Source organism: Polistes dominula, unplaced genomic scaffold (genome assembly GCF_049000335.1).
Source record: "Polistes dominula isolate Pdom_NZ unplaced genomic scaffold, Pdom_raw_medaka contig_27, whole genome shotgun sequence".
Taxonomy (NCBI): Eukaryota; Metazoa; Arthropoda; class Insecta; order Hymenoptera; family Vespidae; genus Polistes; species Polistes dominula.
In genome coordinates this window covers 4,742,700-4,767,919 of record NW_028300906.1, presented here as the reverse complement: position 1 = coordinate 4,767,919, position 25,220 = coordinate 4,742,700, and the positions used below count along the sequence as shown (strand labels likewise).

General features: G+C 29.3%; 5 protein-coding genes and 1 non-coding gene across 14 annotated transcripts; 4 read left to right on the top strand and 2 right to left on the bottom strand.

The window, feature by feature from the left end:
• Positions 1-80: 80 nt before the first annotated feature.
• Positions 81-3,569, top strand: LOC107067511 (dynein, axonemal, intermediate chain 2). 3 transcript variants are annotated; one of them, XM_015323100.2, is made up of 10 exons: positions 81-563; positions 635-796; positions 905-1,163; positions 1,238-1,491; positions 1,563-1,722; positions 1,804-1,996; positions 2,056-2,191; positions 2,799-2,945; positions 3,039-3,254; positions 3,355-3,569. In XM_015323100.2, exons 1-10 carry the CDS (start codon positions 492-494, stop codon positions 3,430-3,432), a joined length of 1,677 nt encoding a protein of 558 aa, XP_015178586.2. In that variant the 5' UTR covers positions 81-491; the 3' UTR covers positions 3,433-3,569. The 3 variants fall into 3 exon arrangements, 2 of the variants coding, with proteins under 2 accessions (XP_015178586.2, XP_089035824.1); XM_089179698.1 differs by having other exon boundaries at positions 1,563-1,996; XR_016178979.1 differs by lacking the exons at positions 3,039-3,254; positions 3,355-3,569 and having other exon boundaries at positions 1,563-1,996; positions 2,056-2,699; positions 2,799-2,936.
• Positions 3,350-10,568, top strand: LOC107067564 (uncharacterized). The gene is made up of 7 exons (XM_015323173.2): positions 3,350-3,412; positions 4,121-5,981; positions 6,068-6,213; positions 6,286-6,639; positions 6,705-6,860; positions 6,924-7,372; positions 7,445-10,568. Exons 2-7 carry the CDS (start codon positions 4,202-4,204, stop codon positions 8,685-8,687), a joined length of 4,128 nt encoding a protein of 1,375 aa, XP_015178659.2. The 5' UTR covers positions 3,350-3,412; positions 4,121-4,201; the 3' UTR covers positions 8,688-10,568.
• Tmx3 (Thioredoxin-related transmembrane protein 3) lies at positions 10,107-23,788 on the top strand. 6 transcript variants are annotated; one of them, XR_016178983.1, is made up of 13 exons: positions 10,108-10,380; positions 10,700-10,757; positions 10,835-10,874; positions 10,955-11,118; positions 11,206-11,389; positions 12,445-12,589; positions 12,661-12,901; positions 13,006-13,198; positions 13,278-13,470; positions 13,544-13,685; positions 13,790-13,978; positions 18,130-18,362; positions 20,116-23,788. XR_016178983.1 is itself a non-coding variant. In XM_015323229.2 (10 exons), the coding sequence occupies exons 1-10, from the start codon at positions 10,329-10,331 to the stop codon at positions 13,576-13,578; spliced, it is 1,305 nt and encodes a 434-aa protein (XP_015178715.2). In that variant the 5' UTR covers positions 10,108-10,328; the 3' UTR covers positions 13,579-14,030. The 6 variants fall into 6 exon arrangements, 1 of the variants encoding a protein (XP_015178715.2); XR_016178982.1 differs by having other exon boundaries at positions 20,104-23,788; XR_016178984.1 differs by lacking the exons at positions 18,130-18,362; positions 20,116-23,788 and adding an exon at positions 14,293-14,611.
• PDCD-5 (programmed cell death 5) lies at positions 14,528-15,632 on the bottom strand. The gene is made up of 4 exons (XM_015323233.2): positions 15,491-15,632; positions 15,077-15,185; positions 14,812-14,975; positions 14,528-14,654 (listed from the first exon to the last, which is right to left on the bottom strand). The coding sequence occupies exons 1-4, from the start codon at positions 15,551-15,553 to the stop codon at positions 14,607-14,609; spliced, it is 384 nt and encodes a 127-aa protein (XP_015178719.1). The 5' UTR covers positions 15,554-15,632; the 3' UTR covers positions 14,528-14,606.
• On the bottom strand, positions 15,492-25,163 carry LOC107067584 (uncharacterized). Of its 2 annotated transcripts, XM_089179692.1 has the most exons (8): positions 24,584-25,163; positions 24,079-24,349; positions 19,686-19,956; positions 19,338-19,591; positions 18,859-19,244; positions 18,444-18,760; positions 17,731-18,353; positions 15,492-17,659 (listed from the first exon to the last, which is right to left on the bottom strand). In XM_089179692.1, exons 2-8 carry the CDS (start codon positions 24,159-24,161, stop codon positions 17,203-17,205), a joined length of 2,391 nt encoding a protein of 796 aa, XP_089035818.1. In that variant the 5' UTR covers positions 24,162-24,349; positions 24,584-25,163; the 3' UTR covers positions 15,492-17,202. The 2 variants fall into 2 exon arrangements, with proteins under 2 accessions (XP_089035818.1, XP_015178714.1); XM_015323228.2 differs by lacking the exon at positions 24,079-24,349 and having other exon boundaries at positions 24,584-25,162.
• TRNAL-AAG (transfer RNA leucine (anticodon AAG)) lies at positions 22,136-22,217 on the top strand. The gene has a single exon. It is a non-coding gene; the product is annotated as a tRNA-Leu (tRNA).
• Positions 25,164-25,220: the final 57 nt, after the last annotated feature.

Here is a 25,220-nt window from a genome sequence, read left to right as displayed (position 1 = left end):
ATATGTACAGATATATAAAATGATTGATATTTTGAGCCAAGGTTTAAATCCACAAAATCCAGTTTTAGTTAGAATAGAAGAATAGTTTCATGTAATTTAAATAAGTTTCTAGATAGTATTAGATTCTTAGAAAGTTGCTAAGGCAACCTCGAATCATATAAACATGTTTGATTTAACAGATATACTTCTGTATACTGAGTGGATATTTGCAAGCTTTATTACAATTTATCATTTTGTGTGTGGAGTTTTTATTTTTATTGATACAAATATATTTTTTTATAAATGATTTTTAAAATAATAATAAAAAAAGGAATTACCGTAATTTAAACACTTTTTATTTTGTCATTGACCAGTGGTATTCAATTGAATTATTGCAAGAAAATTATTAAGAATTTGTAATACACGTAACGTAAAATTGCAATTTAGTAGAAACGTGTAATTTTTCAAAATAAGATTATGTAAAACTAGGTACTCAATTAAGTCCAGCACTGATGCATAACAACATGAAAATAAATACTGTAACACGAAGTACTCAGTACAGCAAAGTATTCGCTGTTCATGAGGTATATATACACATGTTTAAATATATTTAAAAATAAATAAAAATAATAACCACGTGAATAATTATTTATAGGTAAACACAAATACTGTAACTTATAGAAATAATGGAATGTATCATTATGAGGGTGGTTGGCCAAAAGATATTAATATGAAAGAGGCAGAACAAACAGTTAGATATAGACGGAAGATAGAAAAGGATGAATTATATATTCATACCATGTTACAGTTATTACCTGTAATTATAACAATTATAAGATTAATATAAATAATTAACTTCTCTTATTAAAAATTAATTTTCTATATTTCACATTCTTTATTTATTTTTATTTCAAATTTTTTCCAGCCAATGGAACATTGCATTTTACAAAATAATGCATGCGATATTTATGAACAATATTTTAATGATACAGAAGCAACGTCATTAATACCAAAAACATTTTCCCGTACTGTAAATGTATATCGTGATCCTTTATCAGTGAAACGTCAGATAACACATGTTTCGTGGTCACCTGATCAAGGAACTCGTTTTGCAGCTAATTATTGTAATACTGATTTTAAAAATACAATTAATTTCAATCCTACATCATACATTTGGGACATTGGTTAGTAAATTACTACTTATATTAATATTCAATTGTATATAAACAAAAATAAAATGATTGTATCTACTTTCCAGAGAATCCAGGCAGTCCTTTTATGACTTTAAAACCATTTTGTCCGATTTTAACTTTAGAATATAGTTCGAAGGATAATAATGTTTTAGTTGGTGGTTTAATGACTGGGCAAGTAGCATTTTGGGATATAAGAAAAGGATGTGAACCTAATGAAGTTAGTTTAGTTAATCAGAGTCATAGAGATCCATGTGATAACGTTTTGTGGATCAATTCGAAGACTGGAACTGAATTTTTCAGTTCTTCAAGGGATGGACAGGTTTAATTGATTATCAAAAAATATATACAATTATTAATCAATTGATTTTTATACTTCTATCTATATTGTAGATCAAATGGTGGGATACAAGAAAAATGAAAGTTCCTACTGAAACTTTGGTGATAGATTTAGAAAAACCTGAAAATCAAAATGTGGATCAAGCAACTGGCGTATCCGCGTTACAATTTGAACCTTCTATGAGTTCACGATTTATGTGTGGTCTAGAAAATGGTTATTCTTTATTTTTATTTTCGTCTATTAATTTGTTTGTTCAATATCTTAATTATATTTACAATCTTGTCGTATTTCAAGGTATGGTAATATCCGCAAATCGTAAGGGAAAAACACCTAGTGAAAAATTAGCAGTTAGATTTGAAGTTCAGTATGGTCCAGTAATAGGTTTAGTAAGGAATCCAACATTTATTAAAAATTTCTTAACTATAGGCGATTGGACTGCTAGAATATGGTCCGAAGATTGTAGAGAATCTTGTATTGCTTGGACTCCGTAAGTATGATAAATAAAATATAAAAAGAAATATTCATTCTGAATGATTAATCTGTCAGAGGTCATCGACAATTTGTTATGGGTGGTTCATGGAGTGCCACAAGATTTTCGGTATTTTTTTTAATCAAAATTGATGGAACTTTGGATGTATGGGATTTGTTAATACAACAGGATACTCCGGTTCTTAGTATAAAGGTCATATTTTTTCATTTATTTATTCCTTTTCTTTTTTTTTTAAATATACTTTGGTAGGCTGAAACTTAAATAGTGGCAACTATTAATTCACAACCGATACAAAAGAGTTTGTGCCTGTTTGCACCTGTTACTGTCCTTCAAAGTAGTCACCAGCGTTGTTTAGAACCCGTTGCCAGCGATGTGTTCTGTTGATGGTGCGAATGGAGCGGTCTACTGCCATGTCTCATCCAATGTTAAGATACGGCGTAAGAAAACCTCTCCTTCGCGTTTATAGAACTCCAAGTGCATCTGAGCAGCGTCGTAACGCATCCATTTCTGCATTTCCGTCAATTCATACGGAACCCATCGTGGCATTCGCTTCAGAACTGTTCCAGAGATTCGATAGGCAGTAGACCGCTCCATTTGCACCATCAACAGAACAGGCTCTGCTAACGGTATACTACGCCTTCCACATCGTTGGAAACGGGTTCTACATAACGCTGGTTACCACTTTGAAGGACAGTAACAGGTGCAAACAGGCACTAACTCTTTTGTATCGGTTGTGAATAAATAGTTGCCACTATTTAAGTTCCAACCTACGTATATTAAAGTCTATTTTAATTTTTAGGTATGTGATGAAACTCTTACGTGTGTAAGACCTCATGAACAAGGACAATTAGTTGCTGTTGCTGGTAGAAATGGTATAATATATTTACTCGAATTATCGGAAGCACTTAAGATCAATCATAAAAATGATAAATTATTATTAACAGCAGTGAAGTATATTTTTATATTTAAAAATGATTCTCACGTACACACATAAATCAGTTTATTCTATATATAAATTTATTTAATTATATTTCTATAGCTACTGGATAGAGAAACACGAAGAGAAAAAGTGATCGAAGCAAAGAATAGAGAAATAAGATTGAAAATGAAATCTCTTCGTGTTAATGTTGATTCAGATAATATGAACGATCCTTCGAAAAGTAATAATCGCGAGGATTCGAAACAAGATGTTCTATGTTCGAAGAATGCATTGATAGAACAATGTGAACAAGATTATATAAATATTATAGAAGCGGTAAGAATTTGGGATTTTATTTGAATTCCATCAAAATTAAATTGTTTCTTTTTATTCATATGATGTTATTTTTAATTAATATTATTTTTTATTTTTTTAGGAAAAAGCAAGAAGATCTGCAGAAAATGACGTTGAATTAAACAACAATGATATAAACGGTAATGAAATTATTAATTAGCTTAATACAAATTAGATTAATTAACTTATGTTAATTTACAATTATCAATTAGTTTAATACAAATTAGAATAATTAAATTATATGTTAATCTACATATACAATTATGTGATTAATAAATATAAAAAGGAAAAAATCTATTCATCCGTTTAATCATACTTTCTCCTACGAAAATGAATTGTTTCTAATACTATTTTAAAATCGATTTGATGTTAGAAAAATAGGTGAATTATAAGTGCATTATAATCAATACAAGTTTTCCATACACAGCCAAACACGAAAGCGGTAAACACCTGCCGTTTATCGATCTATTCACATTTCCGCGAGTAGTATGAATAAATGTGAGTTAAGTTCTTGTAGGCCATGCAATCAGTTTGGTGTTGTCTGTCAAAGTGTTAACCACTTTAAACGTGTATCAAAAAAAAAAAAAAATAAAAAAATAAAAAAATAAAATAAAATGAATATTGTCAAATAAAATTTTGTAATTTAAAAAAACTATTAACAGAAAAATGTATATTCCATCATTAAATTTTGTGTAAAAAAAAATCGATTTTTTAACGGTACCAAGAAATAGATCAGTGATGCAAAACTTCATTTAAATCTTAATTATGAGAGTTAGTTAATACTTTAATAAGTTAATACACTTTTATTGTGTGACAAACAAATAACGATTTATAATAATACTTTTTAGATACGTAATTTAAGAAGATGAAAAATTGCTGAAGAAGTTTTATTTTGTTATAAAAATTTAAATAACAAAAAGATTATAACAATGTCAGATAAAGATAAGACACGTTTGGTACGTAATTCTGATTGGACGTCTGACTTAAATGCAAGTAGATCAGGAAGTGAAATAGAATCAATCAATCAATTGACACTTGTGAAAAGAAAAAAACCAGAGAAGAAGAAAACTACCCAAAGATTTGATACTAATGATCGTAAAATGTTACTGAATTCGAAAAAAAATGATTTAAATGATTCTATGACAAATTCGATGAGCAACGAATCGGATATAAAAGAAGAAATGAATTCAACTCCTTTTCTTGTTAATAGAAAAAAAGTAGAAAGATCTAACAATTCAAAATCAGTTGATGTTGTCGTAGACGTTCATCAACATTATGAAGAAACAATACCAATGAAATCATTAAAAGATAATGTTGAAATTCTTGACTCTAAGTTAACCGAAGTATCAGAATTAGAAGATTTGTCTTCAATTAGTAATTTTCAAGAGGAATCTAAGAAAAATATTAAAGTTACATCGCAGAATAATTTTGTAACAGATACGATAGAAAAATTTGAAGACAATGACGAAGAAACTATTTCAACGTCTGTCCTATCATCGAGATCTACGCAAAATTTATTAGAAGAAAAACCACGTCGTAGAAAACAATGGGAGACAGTACGTCCTATGACAAATGAAGTTACAAATTTAAAAAAATCAGCTAGGAAACGTTGGTCCAAAGATACCAGCGTAATTCGTTTACCTGAAACGTTGGGTTCTTCTTCACCGATAAACAAAAATATTTCAAAGACTTTAGAAAGTTCAAGATTATTACCGGTACCAGCCCCTAGATCATCATCGACTATCAAATCAAATTCACATTTTACTTTTGAAAATGAAGCATTCGTTTCGGAGAACGAAGAAGTATTGAGAATTGAGAGAGATCATTTGAAAGATGACACGAGAATTGAAATAAGAAGGATGAGTGATCAAACTGATACACCTTCCTCATCTCAACATTCGAAAAAGAATTTTTCTAGAAAACAAGAAACAACGTTGATTACAGAAAATACTCAAGATTCTAATGTTTCTTCGTCATCTATGAAAAAGACCTCAGATTTGTCTAATAGAAGAAGAAGAAGAAGAAGAAAAAGTTCTCTTCGTTCGAATTTTTCAAAAAGTATCGAAGAAATTTCAAATGATCGATTGCAATATGCGATATCAGAAAATGAATTAATTAATGATGATCGACAGGATGTATTAAAAAAGCAGACAAAAATTACGAAATATTCGAGTTATGAAAGTTTTTCAACCAACGAGGAGAAAGAAGAAGAAGAAAAAGAAGAAGAATCTTCATCTAAAATGTCGATTGGTAAAACTTTATCTGAAAATAAAAAGAAGAAAGATCGTCGATCTAAAGAAGAATTTCGTCATTTAACGAAAGAAGAAGAGTTGAAGAAAAAGAAGAAAAAGAAGAAAAAAATTGAATTAATAAAATACATCTTAATTACAATTCACAAAGCTGATATGTTAGAAATTGATTATGTGACAAAACATCCTATGGTTAAAGTACATATTATTGAAGCAGAGACTGGTAATTATTTAAAAAATCAAAATGATAATGGTGGAAGTTCTTATCTACAGCCAATGATCACTGATAAGTTTGATTTTAAGGAGAATAGATCAATGATACCTATTTGGGAAGAGGAACTCATATTTGAACATGATTTTAAAATGATTATGAAGACTGGGAATGAAAAAGTTATTATTTTTTTTGAAATTGTTGATCTATTGAGTTTCGCCGAAGCTAGCTTCAACTACGATAGGTTTGGCAAGTTTCCTTATTTTATATTTCATATGTTTAATTTAAAATTAAATCTATTATGTTTTATAATAATCGAAATTTCTCGTGAATAGGTAACGAAGGATGTTGGTACAAAATAGCCTGGGCATTTTTAAAAACAGTTGGAACAAATAACGCGATACACGTTGACAAAAAGCTCAGATTGCAATTGTACAGGCCTCAGAAAAGTATAAGAAACTTTGGTTCAAGAAGATGCGAAGTAAGAACAATTATTTCTTACTTTATTATATCTTTTTTTATGACAAAGCTTTCAATGAAATATTTTTAATAGGTTTACAATTGGTGGAAATCGAATAAAAGAGAAAAATATCCAAGTAGTCTTTACGTCACTGTTACATCGATAGATCCACCGAAATTAGAACCAGTATTTTATCAGCAACTTTCTTTCGACGATATTTTGGATACTGGAAAAGAATCTCATAAATTATCGGCGCAATCGTCAGAATTAATTAATTTACCAAGATGGACGAGATTGGCTGCCCAATCTTGTAAAATACCGAATGAGAAATGCTTCGAAACTGAAATTAGTGAAAATGGATGTTTCTTTCTTGCCTTTAACAACGATGGCAAATATTTAGCTTGTGTTTTTTCCGAAGAATATGATTATCCTATAGTAGTATATGAGGTATAAAATGATTTTTTCAAATGATTAATTGCATAGAATGTTTTATAACATTGAATTAATTTTAGATTGAATCAACTAAAGTTCACGTTCGATTTTCTGGACATAAAACGTTCATCTATTCATTGAACTGGTCGCCTGATGACCATTATTTACTTTCTGTTTCATCCGATCAAACAGCTCGTATATGGGATGTTCGTAATAAAATTATACAACATATTCGAGTGAGTTGATAAATTTGAATTATCTTAAATTGTTTTCTTTCCTAATTTGAAATTTCTGTTTAGATGTTGCCTCACCCTTCTTACGTTTACTGTGGTAAATTCAATCGAAAAAATCCATCTATAGTAGCTACAGGATGTTACGATCGTGTTGCAAGAATATGGACGAGAGATTCGAAATCAAAGAATTACGAGCTTAGTCAAGAATTAGAAACACATGAAGGATTTGTTAATTCTTTATGCTTTCTCAAAAATGGTAATCTTTTAACAGGTGACAGTGTTGGTACGATTGTACTGTGGACGGTGAAAAAAAGTCGTAGGATGTCATCTAGGAAAGAATGGTATTTGTCAAAAAAGATAAAAATTCGTGAAATTGAGAATGTTATAATAAACACGATCATTTTACATCCACTCGAATCAAGATTGCTTGTTCATTCGAGAGACAATGGTCTGCGAATGATAGATCTTTCTGCTGGTGTGGTATTACAAAAGTATGATGGTTTAAAAAATCAAAGGTATACTTTTCTTCTCTTTCTAAATTTAAATATGTTAATATTATGAACTAATTAATTGTAATTATCTGACAGGATACAGTTAACAGCATGTATCTCGCCTTGCGGTAGTTTGATTTTTTGTGGTGGTGAAGATTCAACTTTGAACGTGTGGAATTTAGAAACTGGTAAATATTTGGCAAGATATACGATAGAACGAACCTTCAGAGCAGTAACTTGCGTTGATTATCATCCTTACGATCACGTATTAGCATTCTCGAGTTTTGGAAGTCCTGCTCCAGTTAGAATTTTTAAGTTTGACAAGAATTCAACTGGAAAGGATATAGGTTTGTCGATGACGATGGAAACTGAAACAGGAATTGGAGATTATAGGATTGATCTGAGCTTGAATCTTCCAAATGTTTCTGTCAAAGAAAGATCAAGATCAATGTCAAGTGGTAGACGACAGGAATTATTAAATGAAGGAGAATTAAACAGTTTTCGATCTGTTCGAAGTCGTAATTCAACGATCGTGAATATTTTTCAAGACGAAGAAAATGAAAGTAAGTACGAGAGTGCAAAATTAAAATTACAACGACTGAAGGAAACTGAAGAGCAATTAAAAAGTCGTAGCACAAGTCGTTTGTATAATATTATCGAGAAAATTGATAGAATACTTTCGAATACGTCCAGATCGTCGAATGATCTTGAATCGGGTCAGAGTTGTTTTTTTAAGGACCAGGATAACGATAGAAAAAAATTATCTAAGAAAATATCTTCTGTGAAAGATTATATCGTAGATCATCATTCTAGTTCGTACAATGAATCTAGTTCTTTGAGTTACGATGATAAAGAAAAGATTGAGATGAAAACGTTTCACGTTTTGCAAGAGAATTATTCGGATTTCGATATTAATGGGAGAAGATCAAAAAGTGCTAAAGATTCAAAAAGGAATAAAATTATTCAAGAAAACACACCAAAAGCTTTTTCAGATGGTGCACAAAGTTCTAAAAGAAATAGAGTTTTTCGTAAAGAAATGCCGGACGATCGTTCTGATTCTTTGAATTCTGTGATCAAACAAGAAGTTCACGAATCGAAGATTATTTCCTCTACTTCACCAGAAAGTGCTGGCACTTATGTCGTAGAGAAATCTGAGTTTGAACAGAATCATGATTTGAATTCCGTGAAAACTTCAGCTAATGAAAGATCTTTGAATGATAGTGAGAAAACTTTTGTTAAAATGTTAGAAAGTGATAGCTCGTTGCCTAGTAATGCTACATTCACTATAGAAAACGAGATTCCTATTCCTAAACCAAGAAGAAACAAGTTTGTATCTTAAAAAAGAAAAACCAAAATTATGCAATCTATATATTTAATTATACAATTTGTAGAAATATAATGCTGATAATTATGAAAGTAGCTTAAATCATATGTTAATTATTTCAATGTTTTTTTTTCACTTTATTATAATATAAATTGATGTAACATAATGTAAGTGATAAAAATACAATTTTTATAGATTTTTTTATTTACATTAAGCTACTTTCCTAATTACTTGTATATATTTTATCAGCAGTTTTTGTTATAATTTGTTATATACATATATTTCATTGAAATTAAAATAGTTAATATAGATTGGAATTTTTTCGGATACCTTCTTTTTTTTTTTTACAAAAAAAAATGCGACTGTTTCAAACGATAGCAAAATTTTTTACTAACCTAATATTTTTACCGTTTTTATACATTTTATATTTATATATGATATTCCTTTCACATCTCGTAAGTGTTTCTTTAGGAATGTATATATTATTAATGTCCTTAATTACTGGTATTGATTTGATGGATATAGAAGAAATTGATGAATCAATGCAGGTATGCTAATTATATATTATGTACACGTATTTTATTTATATGTTTGTATATAAGAAGATATAAAAAAAAAAATAACAAATTTGTGATTAGAATGAAAAAGTTAGTGAAAAAAATTACAAATGGGTAATATATTAAGAGGTTTGGCTGCCATAGGCGTTACTATCATTTTCTTTCCATTTTTATTAATATTTAATTTTTATCTCACATTTATTACTGTGATCTTTAACATTCTGCAATTTACCTATATATTTCTAATGATCTTACTCGGTGGTTTACCAGATAGTACTTTAACGGATTGAAAGGTGAAAAGATAGAAACAAAATTATAAATATATATATATACATTTTTATTAATAATTTAATAATTACAATATTATTTTTCAGAATTCCGATGAGAATTTTCCGAGAGACATTACATCCAATGATTTAAATTAATGTCATTTAATTTTCTACAATATCAACATTCACATTGTTTAATAAGACTAAAATATTTAAATATAATTGATTGAAATTTATTGAAAAAAACATGATGAATCGATAAAAAGAGCAATGTGATTAATGTATTTGAAATATTACTTTGATTATTAATTCTCGTAATACTCATCCATTTTTTTGTTTAAAGTAATTCAAAATTTGGCGCCATGATGCTGGCAACGAGTATGTCGGTAATGCAGTTTATAAGGAGCGACATTTGCGGGAAAAATATAATCTTATTCCCGGATGATAAAGTGTTCTATATTACCATATCTTAATTGACAGGTAATTTATAAATATTGCAAACTGCGTTATCAACAAAATGTAAATCGTAAATAAATTGTTATTTTCTGAAGATAATGTAAAAAAAATTAATTTTCATCTATCTATACAAAAAGAAACATATTACAGTTGTATACAGTGGGTGCGACAATTTGTGTCGCGTTCTGTTAAAGTTAAAAAATGTATTGCACACGTTGGAATATTTCGAGTGTGTGACACGTCAAGCATGAGAAATATGTTTATTTAAGTATGAACGTCTGTCTTAATAATGTGGGAGTAAGCTTGGCCAGGCTGTATTTTTAAGGTTATAAGAAGTGTGTGCTCTCTTTCGATTTCTCAACAATTAGTGTGATATGACAACAATGGTTTCGCTAACAAAAATTACGTTCGTCATAGCCTTTTACGGTATTTATGATTCGTTTATTTATACTATATTATATATTATCTTTTATTATTACAATTTTTTTATTTTTCAATACAATTTCTGTCACTTTAAATTAATGTTACTTTAGGAATAACCTCAAATACTACCGATCGATAATTTACTCTTTGCTTGAACTTTTCTTAACATGATTTACATTCTTAACTTTAATAATATTAAGATTCTACTTTCCAATCTCATATTATAATAAATTTGTATACATGAAAACATATTTGACAGTAAATCTATAATGTGTACAATAATTCATTTATTTGTATATTTTCTTATTAAAATACAATCTAGCTTTTTCAGCAATTTTTATGCATACTACTGCATCTCGTGTCCTTGAATTAAGTGACAGGTAAGAATATATTTTTATAATTAATTATTTCTTTAAATTAACAAAATATCCACATACACTAAGAACCTTATTTACAGATTTTTGGAAATTCATAAAGATGGACAATGGCTTGTGATGGTAAATATGAAAAAGATGAATTAATAAGATAGAAAATAAGATAAGAAAATAAATAAGATGTAACATAAAATTTCTTTTAGATGTATGCACCATGGTGTGCACATTGCAGAAGATTAGAACCAATATGGTCTCATGTAGCGCAACACTTGCATGCTACATCAATACGTGTTGGTCGTGTTGATTGTACACGATTTACAAATGTTGCACATACGTTCAAGATAAAAGGCTTTCCTACGATATTGTTGTATGTATATGAAGAGATATTATGTTTCATGTCTAAAAATAATTTAATCAAATTTCAAAGTACAGTATTATATTATTCTGTTCGTAGTTTAAAAGGAGATAATGAATTTATATACCATGGAGATAGAACAAGAGATGAGATAGTTAAATTTGCATTGAGACTAAGTGGTCCTCCTGTACAAGAAATTACTAAAAGCCAAAGCTTTGATACCATTAAGAAAGAACGTGATCTTTACTTTTTATACGTTGGAGAAAGATCAGGACCATTATGGGTAAGAAATGATTATTTTTGAAATGAAAACTTTTTTAGAATGGAGGTGGAAAATTCATGGTAACGAAAACGAAAAGATGAAACGAATACGGTACTAAAAAGAGAAAAAGAGACAAACGTATATACATCTATAGGATTTAGCCTATGAAAGAATGAGATAGGAGACAGTGTGCATTTGTTTCTATTTCAATTTACGAGTCTACGAAATAGTTCAGTCAATGCTCATTGATCATTGATTAATTTCTTCGTAGACTCATTGAAATTTTTTGAAAATCAATCACATGATATTTTTTAAAGTGAAAACTTCTTTAGAATGGGTATGATTTGAAAAAATGAAACGCGGTAATGTAGTGGGGAAAAGAAACGGCCTTAATTTCATATAAAATACTAAATATTATTCTAAAAATATGAATAAGTTAATTACAATATTAGAGTTTAATTTTTATCATTATTTATAAAAATATTTGCTTTGCAAACATTTTTTAAATTGTTTTATTATTTACTTTCTTTGTAATTATTATAAAAATGCGCGCCTGTATGAATGCAACCCTCCAAACACACTTTGAAAATGTTGCTTAAGAGCGCTATCTGTCGGGACGGAATTTTTCTACCCGAAAGAAATGCAACCCGTCATACATACGTATATAAACAGTTTTGACTGCAAAAAAATTCCGTCTCAGTAGATGGCGCTCGCAAGCAACATTTTCAATGTGTTTCTGAAGGGTTGCATACGAACAGGCGCGAATTTTTATAATTAAATAAATAATTACAAATTAAAAGTACAAATAATATTATAACAATATTATATATTAAATTATCCTCAAAACTTGTTTATTTGATGGTTTCACTTCTAACTTGTGTGATATATTTTTTTATAGTAAATAAATCGTACAATATTATCTTACTTCTGATACTCTGCATTCGACTCATTCTCTCAAAGCTTGGTTTTAAGAAGGTTTCACTTCTAACACGTGTGATCTGCACACATGATATTTTTAATTCATGTTTTCAATTGATTTTAATCTCTTAAAATTATATTAATATTTATATTTGTAGGAGATATATCACAAGACTGCAGATGTGTTCCAACCTCATGCATTTTTTTATCAATCTCATCCAAACGTCGTTAACAGGCATGCACCAGTTGAAAATACTCCAGCATTATTTGTATATAAAGAAAATTTACATTATAATTTTACCGGTAAATAATATATACATTATTTTTTAATTGAAAAATTATAAGTAATTATATTATATGATATTTAATTTTAGGTCACAATATGACCAATATAGAGAAGTTAAACGAAACTTTATACAAGTGGATCAATGCAGAACGTTTTCCAACGTTTCCAAAAGTAACAAGAGGAAACATCAATCAACTTTTCTTGACAAATAAGAATTTGGTTTTAGCAGTTGTAGAGGAGAATCAATTAGAAGAGGTCTCACCTCGTATGATTGAATTTCGAGACATGGTTGAATCTGTGATTAAAAGAAAACGGGAGAAATATCACGAGTATGTAATCATTTAATGTAAGAATTGTTATATAATTATTGTTTAATTATCAACATAAATTATTCTAACATTTCTTTTTTTTTTTTTATATATGCATTATACAGCCATTTTCAATTTGGTTGGATAGCTAGTCCTGATCTAGTCAACAGTATAGCTATGATGGTTTTACCGTTGCCAAGCCTAATTGTTATTAACACTACTACAAATCATCACCACATTCCAGAGGATGAAACTGAAAAGTTGACGCCTCATGTGATAGAATTGTTCCTAGAGCAAATTCGTAATGAAAGTGCTCCGGTATTACTAATATAAATTTATATCTACTTTTTTTCTTTTGCTTTTATATGATACAAACTTATACAAAACATTTTTTTAGCGATATGGCGGAAATAGTTTATTAGTACGCATATATAGATCATGGTTTGAGTTGAAAACAACACTTACTGCTATGTGGATGGGTAATCCTATTTTAACGATGGTATTATTTGGCTTGCCAGCTGGTTTTCTTTCATTAATTTGTTACGGCATTTGTTGTCCGGATATTTTAGATGCCGATGATGAAGAGGAAGGTAAATAAATTGTACACAACAAGTTTTATTTTTATACAGTTCTTTTATAATTTAATTAATATTATTATCGTAGAACATGCTGGAGGAAGCCATATGAAAAAAGATTAAGAATTACCAAAAATGTGTGTCCTATAAATGAATAAAATAACAAAGTCATCACATTATATTATGTAAATATACATACAACGTTTTACAGAATCTTGGAAATTAAATAGGTAATGTATAATCAAATATATTTGATTCTAAACTTGTGCGTTCATTCATTATTTATAATATTATTCTGATATGTTATTGAATGTGTAATTTTGTATTAATGTAGGTATCATCCCAATTACTCTTTGGTTGGCAAAAATCAAGAAAAGAGAAGATCTATTAAAATATTTTAGCATTTACACACACACACACATTGTGGCTTCGTCTTCAATTATGATTGTAATTGAAAAGTACTTATATACATTATTACAACTTCATCTTGGCCAAGTAGAATATACTTAAAACAATACAAAAAGTAAGTTTTCATTTCAGTCTTTTAAAAGTTATTTCTGTGATTTATGTATATCTTTTAATTTATTTATTTAAACAAATATTCGTGTGAGATATAAGAAAAAAAATTATACTTTATATATATATATGTATCTGCATTTAAAATCAAAGATAGACTTTTATATATGTCAATTTGTTTGACATACATTTAAGGTACTATTAAAAATAATCGTGTGTAAACATTTTATATACATATATATATATATTAATTGATTAAAATTATTATGAGAAAAATTTTTTAGACATAAAGTACAAATTATTACGTTATATGTATTTTAGGTGTATATTATACTTACCTACATCGAATAAAATTAACTATAATTTCATGTATATATTTTGATGGCTTAAACAAAAATTATAAAGAGACAAATCAAATTTCATTGTCTTATTGAAATTACAAAAAAAAAAAAAATTAATAAAATAACAATAGATTAATAATATCATCTACATTTTGTATACGCAGCATAAAAATTAAAAAGAAAATAGTCAAAGTCAATGATGTATCAATACATAATTTGCTGTATATAATGCCATTTATCTAATAATTAAACAAAAAAATATTTAAAATAACATTGATATTATCATCTCGAAGGCTATAAATCATCATCGTCAGAATCTAATGCTGCTCTTCGTCTATCAAACTGTAACAAAAGATTTGTATTATTAATTTATTATTATTATTACTATTATGAATCAATGAAAATCTTTTTAAAGCGTATGTTGAATCCTTTTGCTGCGGTCAACGCCTTTTTGAGTGCTCTGTAGCAAAAGGGTTAAGAAAAAAGAAACAGTACATACCTTAACAACTGTTCTTCTTTGTGTTTGTTGATTTATACTTTCTAACAGACTGATTAGTTCTTTTTCTCCTAATTTGTTAGATAATTGTCCACGTTGAGCCATGTTCAAAATCATTTCCTCTACCATTTTTCCTTTTTCTGGTTTTCCAAGGCAAAGTGTGTTCACTAATTTGTCAACCAAGGTATGTTATCACATAAATCATATAACTACCATTATATTATTTTATTTTAACTATAAGTTATCATTCCAAATAAAAAATTCTTACATCTTCCTCTAGCTGCCTGATCCAATACTTGGGTAAGAATTGAATTACGCATATCTTCCATTTGCTGCCTCTTTTCTTCCATCGCTTGCTTATTTTCCACATTTCCTCCCTAAAAGATAAGTACATTTATTATTTCAATAATTATTTCAATAATTATGTTTATTTTATTATCTTATTATTATTTCTTGTTTATATACATTTTTAACGTATGTATGTTTACAATGGTTTGTAAATGGTTAATAATATTTAAAAGTTAACCTTAAAAAGTCACATTTTTTAAGTAGAATTTTACCGATCATTTTATTTCAATATGTTACAAGATATCGAATTAGATTAATTTGTACACTTTTTCATAATTTTAACAATTTATTTTGAAACATTTAATGTGTGATAATAAATTTCTTGAAAAATTACCTTGTATTGAGATTGCAATTGTGCTAACCGTTGTTGGCGAATTGCTTCTAATTCTGGATCCATTGTTATTATTTAATATGATATTTTTTAAGCCACTAAATAATTATAAATTTAATGTAAAAAATATAAAATAGTCCGCAATATCTAAAACTATACGATAAACCGACACTTGGTGAAACTGTTTCAGTCACGAACACTCACGAACATTACCGAATATAGTCAAATCGATTAAATATAGTGCATACTTCACATCCCTAGATTTATATATATATATATATATATATAACCTCCATGTATATACTTTCTAGTATGGTTGCATTAATCGATTCCTCGAGAATCGATTTAATCGATCATTCGATTATTATTTAATATTCAAAATTCCAAAATATCAAATTACATTTGATTTAATTTGAATTCTTTTTATTTAAGTTTGTAGACAAATTTTTACATATATATTTTCATTTTAAATTATTTTTAAATAATATTTTTATGAAACTTTTAAAAAATACATGTGTGGAAATTAATATTACTTTTTTTATTCTCAGAAATGATAAAAGATAATAACAATTACGCCATAAGCGTCAACAATTGATATAATCTTATTTTATACACTTAATAATATCGTCAGACATTGTCACTACATAGCTAAACAAAAGCATTTGTATACATATATGTAGTAATAATAATGATGATAATAAAATTGGCATTTATATTTTATATATATATATATTTGCTTGTAGTATAGACGCGCGTTATTGTGCATCGATAGATCAAATGGAAACTTTTCGAAGATAAATGTTTTTATTATATAAAAAAAGAATCGAGTATAGTAATTATGGATCTTTTTTTTATGTTTGGCATTTAATAACAGTAAAAAAATATATGACATGAGATGTGTGTGTGTATGTATATATAAAAGACTGTTAATAATCATATAAAAAGGGACTTTTTATGGAAATTACTTTTCGAATGATCTACAGATGCACGGCGTCTTATTATCGTTCTTTTAACATCGCTTCAATTGTATTCCTGAGTTACATGACAGGTTTTGGTATATATATATATATATGTATGTATGTATTGGCAGACTTCCGCAGTGCGCATCGCAAAATTGCGAGAGGAGGACGTGCTTCGTTTTTAACATATTTTTAACCGGTTATTATTATATAAATTATATAAAAATCAATACATTTTTTATAGCTGATATGTTTATTATTAAATTAAAATAAATTTTTAAATATTAAACTTTCTGGAAAATTGATAATATGAAATTCAACATGATAATCATCTATTTTAATAATCAAATTGCATGTTTATATTACTACTGATGTCCGGTTAACAATTTGTTAACATACGAAAATCGTATACCATAAACTATTTTTTCTTTTTGTTTTTTTTTCTCGCTATTAATTTATCTAAATATATATTTTGTTTTCTTCTTATATTGCAATACGTATCTTGTGCGTTTTAATATCATGCTCGTGACGACTACTATTATATAATTTTGTAGATATGATATTCAGCCTTTTACGTATACACGAACATAGAATATTATATATTAGGAATAAATCATATCCCATTGTAGGCAGTACATGTAGCTAAAGTATTATTTCTAGGATCATATTTTCTACTGATAGCATTGCATTACTTTGTCCAATATATTCTTTTCTTATTTTTTTAATTGTGACTATTATAACGATCTATTATGACTTTTAGATCGTATTAGTACTATCGTACCAGGGTGGCATCCAATTGGTTGGTGTTTTTGGTCTTCCTCTGGACATCGATAAATTATTTTCTATGTTATAATTTTTATCCAATCTTCTTCTACATGTTTCCTTTTTATTACGACACTTGTTGACATTGTCCAAAACGACGAAAGATTGTTCATTATCCAATTGTTTTTCTTTAGCTTCGTTTTTACCGAAACTAGGAGAATACGATTTACGAACAATGTTTCTATTAAAACGATCTGGCAATGGATCATGCGTTCTTTCGGAAGACTCGATTTGCGTTGAGCGTTTACGTTGACCAAAACCTCGAGGTTCATCATCGACGTTGCAAACGTGAAGACGATAAGTTGGACTAGGTGATCGATTTCTGATAATATTACGTTCAACAACAGCATCTGATTGCATTGGTTCTTGACTCTGCGATCCTCTATAATGTCTTAATACATTTTTCAATATTAATACAATTATTTATAATTAATTGTATAGATTTATTTATTATTATTTTACCTTCGATTACTTGGTGGCGGTTTGCCAATGATGCTGTCCTCATGTACTCGAGTTTTTAATACTTGAAAAGCATCCTGATCTTCAGCAGCATTGACGCAACCAAATCTTTCACTATTATTATTGTTTATCCAATAATTATCTTTCTTTCTCGATGCACTCAAACTTCTTTCACGATTTTGTTGTTTCTTCATATCATAGGAAGATCGATAATCACGTTGGCTGCAATAAGCATTTCTATATTCCGGTTGAAGATCGATACTACCTTCTAATCGTAAATTAGCTGGCATTCTCATAGGTTTAACACGTGGAACGTGACCATAAGGAACGTATTGTGATTTTACTTCGCTAGTTGGCTCGTAATCGTATCGTTTGGTCTCATAAAAATTATGTTTGTTGCAGATAAAACGATCTGAATAAGCAGGAGTAGTTCTCAATGTCAACGGTGGTTTTCGATAAACGAACGAATCCTTAGGATAATCAAGATACTTGGATTTGTATTCTGGATCCTGATCAATTTTGGTTGAAAATTTCGAACGTGTTGGAGATGAGAGTATTTTCGAACCGTCAGCTCGACCAATTTCGTCTTCGGGTTTTGAGAATGTTGGCCGTTCTCTTGGAAAATCCTACAACAAGTAATAATTATATATATTTATTCGAAAGATTATAATATAAGAAGAGTATAACTATAACATATAATTAAAAAATGTCGATACTTTGTAGGCATCTTTGTATTCCGGAATTTCTAAAGGTGGACTCTTTAATTCTTCTAATTTCGACACTAACATTTGCATCTCTTTGTCTTTTTTAGCTTCCTCTTTTTCTTCCTCTTCTCTTTTTCTTTTCTTTTCTTCCTCTTCCTCTTCCTCTTCTTCTTCTTCTTCTTCTTCTTCAACATCTCTAGCCAATTCTGCCATTAGTTGAGCCTCTCTAACACGAGGATTGATATAATTATTCTTGTTTTCGGTTGAATCGTAAAAATTATTACCGGTTTTCAAATGCGTTTCAGGTTTCCTCGCAGGTGGTTGTCTTTCTACAATAAATCTAAGACGTAAAAGCGATAGAAACCTGTGTGATTGGTGTTAATTAAAGGTTTTAAGGTCTACCAAGTCTCTCAATATCCTTTCTCACCAGTGAGTGCGTGTTGCTTGAAAACGTCAGTATATTCAGCCACGAAAGTGGTTGCACCCTCGAGTTTTAAACTCGTACCTTGCCTAAGTAGTTCGGGCCTTCTCGCTCCTACGAAAGGGACGTACTTTTCATGGTTTTCTGTGCTAGTCTCGAATTCACCCTCGAGTTTAAGTTGCGTTGGAACACGCATAAGTTCCGGCCTGCTAACGTTTAACCACTGAATGAACTTCTCACACTTCTCAGTCATCGTTTCCATTTCTCCTTCCATTTTCAAGGACGTTGGCCTTCGGGCTAATTCCGCCCTATGGTGGCCCTCATAAGGTACGTAAGCTGAATACATTTCGGTATCCGTATAGAAATTTCCTTCTCGTTTTAAACTAGTACCTCTATTTTGAAAAGATTTATATTAATTAAAGATTTATTTAATTAAACGTATTCATTATTTATTGTTTATAGGATCCATCAGATTATTCAATTACCTTCTAATGATCGGTGGTCGACCGATCATATTCGTATGAGCGATAAATTTCGATTGTTCCGTTTGAGTCTCCATTGGAAGGATATCTCCTTCGGCAAGAACGAAAGATGAATGTTGTTCTGCGTTTTTAGATGGAAGCTCTAATTGTTCATATTTTTGAAAATCTTTATTATACGATGGTTCTACGTTGTCATAGGCCTCATCCAATCGGATAAAACTCGATGGTCGTTTGCTTTTAACTGGAGAAATATTCTCCTCGAGAAAGAAAAAGAAAAGAAATCATTGTTAATAACATTGTAAAAATACTTCATTTAAAATGGTTATAAAAATAATATCTGTAATTATTTACCTTAAGAAGTTCTTCACTTTTTGCACGGAAAGCTCGACGATATTCAGTTGAAGTATCGTTTTTAAGGTAATCAGATTCTGCATAAGATCCAACATTATCTTTTGAATGACCCTCAATCCGTCTTCTTCGATAACGAGCAAGCTCGTCTACCGTCAATCCATCCGCGAATGGCCATCGTTCTTTTAATTTACTTTTTCGTCCTTTATTTTTCTTATCCTGGGCTAGCTCGGAATCCGATGATGATTTGTTGACTCCGTAATTTGATCTTTGTCTTCATAGAAAAAAAAAAGAAAATAATATCGTTAGACAGTTTAATTGATTATTTATTATATTTTTTATTTAAAAATTTGTAAAAAAAGAAATATGATTATAAACAAAACAAATAGTTATCTAAATGATAAAAAACTGTTGTAAATAGATGTTTTTCTAGACACACGATCCGAGTGGATGCTCGGAAGCAACTGAAATCTTTAAACGGTAGTGAAGCTGATACCTGCTAGGGTAGAAGAAAGAAAGAGAGAGAGAGAGAGAGAGAGAGAGTAAGAGTAAGAGATAGAATGAGAGAGAAAGAGTGGAACACCCTAGAGAAACAGGGTGGGTGGCACAGGGGTTGAAGGAGGCGAACGGAGAACAGGAAGAAGGGTGGTACGAAGGTACCCTACATGCCGTTACAACAAAACGGGCAGACGCGACGCATCGATCTACCAAATAAGAAGAATAGTTTTGAACAATAAATTCCGTTCTCCTCTCCTAATGACTCGTCAGCATGAAAGCAAATTATATCGATGATCATAGGATATACACATATATATATACACGTAATTACATTATATATGTATACATTCATAAGTAAATCATACATGCATATTAACACATATGCATAGAAATATGTAACATTATAGTTTATCGTGTATCAAAAACATTTCGCATGAATAATAATAATAATAATATTCGCACACGTTAAATTCTAACTTCTCTCTCTCTCATGTCTTACTTTATTTTTATTTTTCTTATTACAAGATATAAATATCTATATTGCATGAATTATAAGCATGTAAATTCTCAATATTTTTGTATTTTATTTTTAATTTTTCTTTTTGTCAAAATGAATTGGAAACGCATTAAACGAAATAGAGTAGACATTACATAATTCAGGTTATTGCTCTTTTAATTAGAACGAATACTAAGAACCATGCAACGTTGAGATTCAATGTGACCCACAAAATGGATAATTGATTGTGATTCGATAACGTCGTTTTCGTAATAGACACGCGATTAAACTCTCCCTATTTTTTCGCTCTCTCTCTCTCTCTCTCTCTCCCTCTCTCTCTCTATTTATTTAAGATCGTTTCGATTTCAAACAAGTAATGGATTATAGAAAGCTATTTAGAATCTTTTCAAGATATGCTGCCATTTCGAATTTGAATAATGCCGCTTTTTATTGTATGGTTCTGTTGTTTTTGAAATTGATGCGATATAATCAAATATCCAATGTTCAGTATTAAATCCTTTGTAGATGATAAACCTTATATTTTGTTATTTTTCTTAATATTCAATTTCTGTTGAACAAAATCCTGCGATAAGCCTATGAAATAAAATATCATAGAATACGATAGGTAATAGGTATAAGGTATCGTTTACTTAAAGATTAAGAAATTCTGGAGGGTCATAAATTCCCAAACCATCTCAACGATCATATAAACATATTGGTGCGACGAAAAAATATTTTTGTGCAGTGTCTGGTCCTTCGAGTGTTATACAATACTTATGTAAATATGAGATAACACAGAGAGAAAGAACACTACTCATAAAGAAAATTCCTTAGGATTAACCTCCACTACAATCCTTCCCAAAAACATAAGCTTTTCCATCGGGGACCATGATGGGTGGACCCTTTTACTATTGGCCAATAAGTTCGTTTAGTTTCTTCCCTCTCCAAAGGGGTGTAACTAATTTGGATACAAAAACATGTGAAATAAAGTAAGGGTCAGTCCGTTATACATTTTTGTCTGTAACACATTTGTCTATTATAGACTCTGTTGTCGTGAGATTTCTGTACAAAACGAGCGTATAATTGCAACTTAAAAATTGTACGTTAATTTAAAATGGATTCGCGCCAGCATAACATATAGTGCGCACGAACATCCAATAATATCAATAAAAGTTTATTAGACTGTATAAAATAATCTTTCTTATGAAGGCTTTTTTTTTAGTTTTAGAAAGTATGTTTTTATTTTAAATCTTTTCAATATTCATAACATAAATAAAAAACATTTGAATGCCATTGTGGCATTTTTATGTTTTTTTAATATTTAATGGACAAAATTTTAAAAAGCAGTCAACATAAGAAATTATGTTAAAGTTCAATAGAACATTTACTTAAATAAAAATATTTCAATTAGATTTTTGCTTGGTTTGCTTTTATAGGACATTTAAAATTTTGCCTTCAAGGTAGCGTGGCCGAGCGGTCTAAGGCGCTGGTTTAAGGCACCAGTCTCTTCGGAGGCGTGGGTTCGAATCCCACCGCTGCCAATTTTTTTTCTAAATTCACGAATTAAAAGATAAAGCTGAACATATTTTTTTTTTTCCATTAATTAACACGTTAACCGCCACGTTTCTCATATCGATGTGATGAGTATGTTTCCGTGGAGAAATATGAATGATGCTCTTTAATTATAATTCAAGTTAATTAAATATAGAATATTATTAGTTGATCAGATTAAGCTGATAAGCTTGTTTTGACTTTTATAAAAGTAACATGAATGAAAATGAATGAATGATTCATTGAGAAACGATTATTGATTACAAAGTATAATGTTCCATTGATTATTTTGACCTTTTAATTCTTTTCAATATATACATAATGCACGTCTTATTTATAATGTTTCATTCTAAATATCAATTTGTCAGAACTTGAATTTTTAACGATGATAAATTATCGTAATACATACTTGTGTATTATAATATTCATCATTTAGATCCTTCAGATTATTTCAAACGAACCTTCTTCTTACTTTTTCGAAACAATAGATAACAATCAAAGAAAGCTTTCCGGTTAGATTTCATTTGCCACATGTCTTGTTTTCTCTTACATTAGAAACAATGTACACTGATATTTGCATATAGCCATATAAAAGTGCTACCTAATAATGCATGTACAGATAGTCTATATATTTCTTCAGACCGGCGCAGTAAAAGTTGAATAAACATATATTTATCCTACAAAGTTACTGTACACGTAACTTTTAAATATTTTCTTTGATAATTGAAACTAGAAAAGAATTATAAAAAATAAAAATAGTAATTACCAAATAAGATCATTAAAAAAAAATGATTGTACGTTTACCCCTTTGTTTTTTCTAATTATACGATCATCAGATTAAAAGATTAATCGTTAATCTAGAAAATAATTCTGAAGGCATATTCTTATATTACATTCGGTCAAGTAGAATTGCGATCGCAAAGATCTCGTGCGTTCTTAGTGATCCTTTCGTGTTTGAGATAATAACGACAATAACAACTACTACGACGACGACGACGACGACGACGACGACGAAGACGAAGACGAAGACGAAGACGACGACAACGGGGTAGCACCAAGAATCACGACGACCTGGTGACCCAAATTTTTCTTCATCGTTCGTCCATGAAAGATTTGCATGCGCTGCCAAACAAATGTCCTAAAGGTATATGCTTACGCACCGGTAAGAACCTCCTAACTAATGGTCAATAATTTTCCTCCCTATGTGTGTGATTCAATCTGGACGCGTTTAGTTGACGATACTCGCACGCAATCACTTCAAATAGGAAGGGCTAAAATGGCTAGAGGAAACGTGATCCTTTTATACCTTTACTTCTAACTCACCTCTTTTTTCTGACTATTTATTACATACTTAAAAAAATGTTACCTTAGTCCTTAAGACAGAAATTTTCTAATCTATCGGAACGTTAAGTTGTCAACGTTTGCTTTATTCTAACTAACAGAACAAACAACTCTATATTTAAATGAAGAAAAAAGAAATTAATTAATATTGTATTACAATGAAATTCATTGATATATTACATTTAACAAATAAAAAAAAATAAATAAAGAACATTTCTTACACTATCTTTAAATCTAAATTTTTGATTTATCGTATGGCCTTCGCATATCGATTAGGTTAAATTGATCTTATATTACGTGTACATAGATACTATCAAAAGAAGTACTCCACCCTCGCCTCTTTGAACACTGATTAGATAAGTTATACTCTTCGAATCCTTTAGTCGATGGCAGGAAATTAAACCCAGACTTCAAATTTCAGATCTATTCATCGCCTAGCCTTTTTTGGTTCATCCGGCTCGTTTACTTAACCTATAAATTCTTTAATGTAATTACAAGCTCTTTTCTCACCTATTCTTACGCCTTAAAAAATCACGATAATAGTATCTCAAAGTGTTGTACTCTACTGCTTTGTGATCATCTTCTTTACACATTTAGGTCAATTAGAAAATAGTTTTCACCTTTTTTAACAGGAGATACTCTTTCCCTTTTCTTTTCGTATTTCATTATTCGATATTTTCAATATGAATAGGGGCAACTTAAGTGCATTGAAATTAGATTAGAATTAAGGATTATGCGTGAGCACGTGCATTAGTGGTAGGCGCCAATTTTAAATTTCGCGCTAAAACAAATCGATAAGAAACGACGTTTGATTGGACATTTGCAATTTTTTAAAATCGTATTTTCTTTAATTTGTTATAAATAGATATAGATAATCGAAATGAAAGAAATGATAATAGAAATAACTGAATTAATAATAGAAAGGATAATAGAAAGTAATGATTTATCAAATGAAATAAATGACAAATTGGGAGGTTAACTAATTAGATCGATTTTGAATAATGAAAATAATTACCTTTTACTTGAACGTTCTCTCCTTCCTTCACCCATTGCATCGTCCTGTTCGATATAATCGATTAGGGACGAATTTATCGATTAAGATTTAAATGAATTATTAGAATGATTAATGGAAAATAATAAAGAATATAAGAAATTATAATGATTAAAAGGAATAACCAGCCGTGTTGGATACTCTTGCTAGCGTGACTGGCTTTTTGGTCAAGATGCTAATGAGAAGGTGACGACGATACACCTGCGCAGCTGCAAAAACGACAGGATTAGATATATACTTGAGCAAGCGCTCTATTTATTCTTACAAATAAAACAATTGTTATCAGTAGAATTATTTTTAGTCTTTAAATAACACGATCTGGTAGCAATTTAAAAAAAAAAAACTCATTACTTTCAATCATTGCGATCTTCTAAATTATGAACATAACCAACAAAATCTTTTAAATACCAAATACAAATCTAATCTCTGCTTTATTTAACTTCTTTCATTTGTTTTTAAAGGAAAAATATAAGTTGTTTTTCGTCAACGCCTTGATTTCAAATAATTTATATGTTTATTCTATATTATCGATCGTTATACTGATTATACTTTTATCTTTTTTTTTATTAAAAAGCTAGAAAAAAACAGAGATGTAAACGTT

Bases quoted from the DNA above. Each gene is read 5' to 3' on its own strand.
- LOC107067584 (XM_089179692.1), bottom strand. From the start codon at position 24,161: ATGTGTAAAGAAGATGATCACAAAGCAGTAGAGTACAACACTTTGAGA. The intron at 19,245-19,337 runs GTAATTGAATAA...TTTTCAAAATAG, and splicing joins CGACCACCGATCATTAGAAG to AGGTACTAGTTTAAAACGAG. The intron at 18,354-18,443 runs GTATCGACATTT...TACTTGTTGTAG, and splicing joins AATACAAAGATGCCTACAAA to GATTTTCCAAGAGAACGGCC.
- Tmx3 (XM_015323229.2), top strand. From the start codon at position 10,329: ATGACAACAATGGTTTCGCTAACAAAAATTACGTTCGTCATAGCCTTT. The intron at 13,199-13,277 runs GTATTACTAATA...ACATTTTTTTAG, and splicing joins TTCGTAATGAAAGTGCTCCG to CGATATGGCGGAAATAGTTT. The intron at 13,471-13,543 runs GTAAATAAATTG...TTATTATCGTAG, and splicing joins TGCCGATGATGAAGAGGAAG to AACATGCTGGAGGAAGCCAT.
- LOC107067511 (XM_089179698.1), top strand. From the start codon at position 492: ATGCATAACAACATGAAAATAAATACTGTAACACGAAGTACTCAGTAC. The intron at 797-904 runs GTAATTATAACA...AATTTTTTCCAG, and splicing joins CCATGTTACAGTTATTACCT to CCAATGGAACATTGCATTTT. The intron at 1,492-1,562 runs GTTTAATTGATT...TCTATATTGTAG, and splicing joins GTTCTTCAAGGGATGGACAG to ATCAAATGGTGGGATACAAG.
- PDCD-5 (XM_015323233.2), bottom strand. From the start codon at position 15,553: ATGGATCCAGAATTAGAAGCAATTCGCCAACAACGGTTAGCACAATTG. The intron at 15,186-15,490 runs GTAATTTTTCAA...CTTATCTTTTAG, and splicing joins AATTGCAATCTCAATACAAG to GGAGGAAATGTGGAAAATAA. The intron at 14,655-14,811 runs GTATGTACTGTT...CTTTTGTTACAG, and splicing joins AAAGAAGAACAGTTGTTAAG to TTTGATAGACGAAGAGCAGC.
- LOC107067564 (XM_015323173.2), top strand. From the start codon at position 4,202: ATGTCAGATAAAGATAAGACACGTTTGGTACGTAATTCTGATTGGACG. The intron at 6,214-6,285 runs GTAAGAACAATT...TATTTTTAATAG, and splicing joins TTGGTTCAAGAAGATGCGAA to GTTTACAATTGGTGGAAATC. The intron at 6,640-6,704 runs GTATAAAATGAT...AATTAATTTTAG, and splicing joins ATCCTATAGTAGTATATGAG to ATTGAATCAACTAAAGTTCA.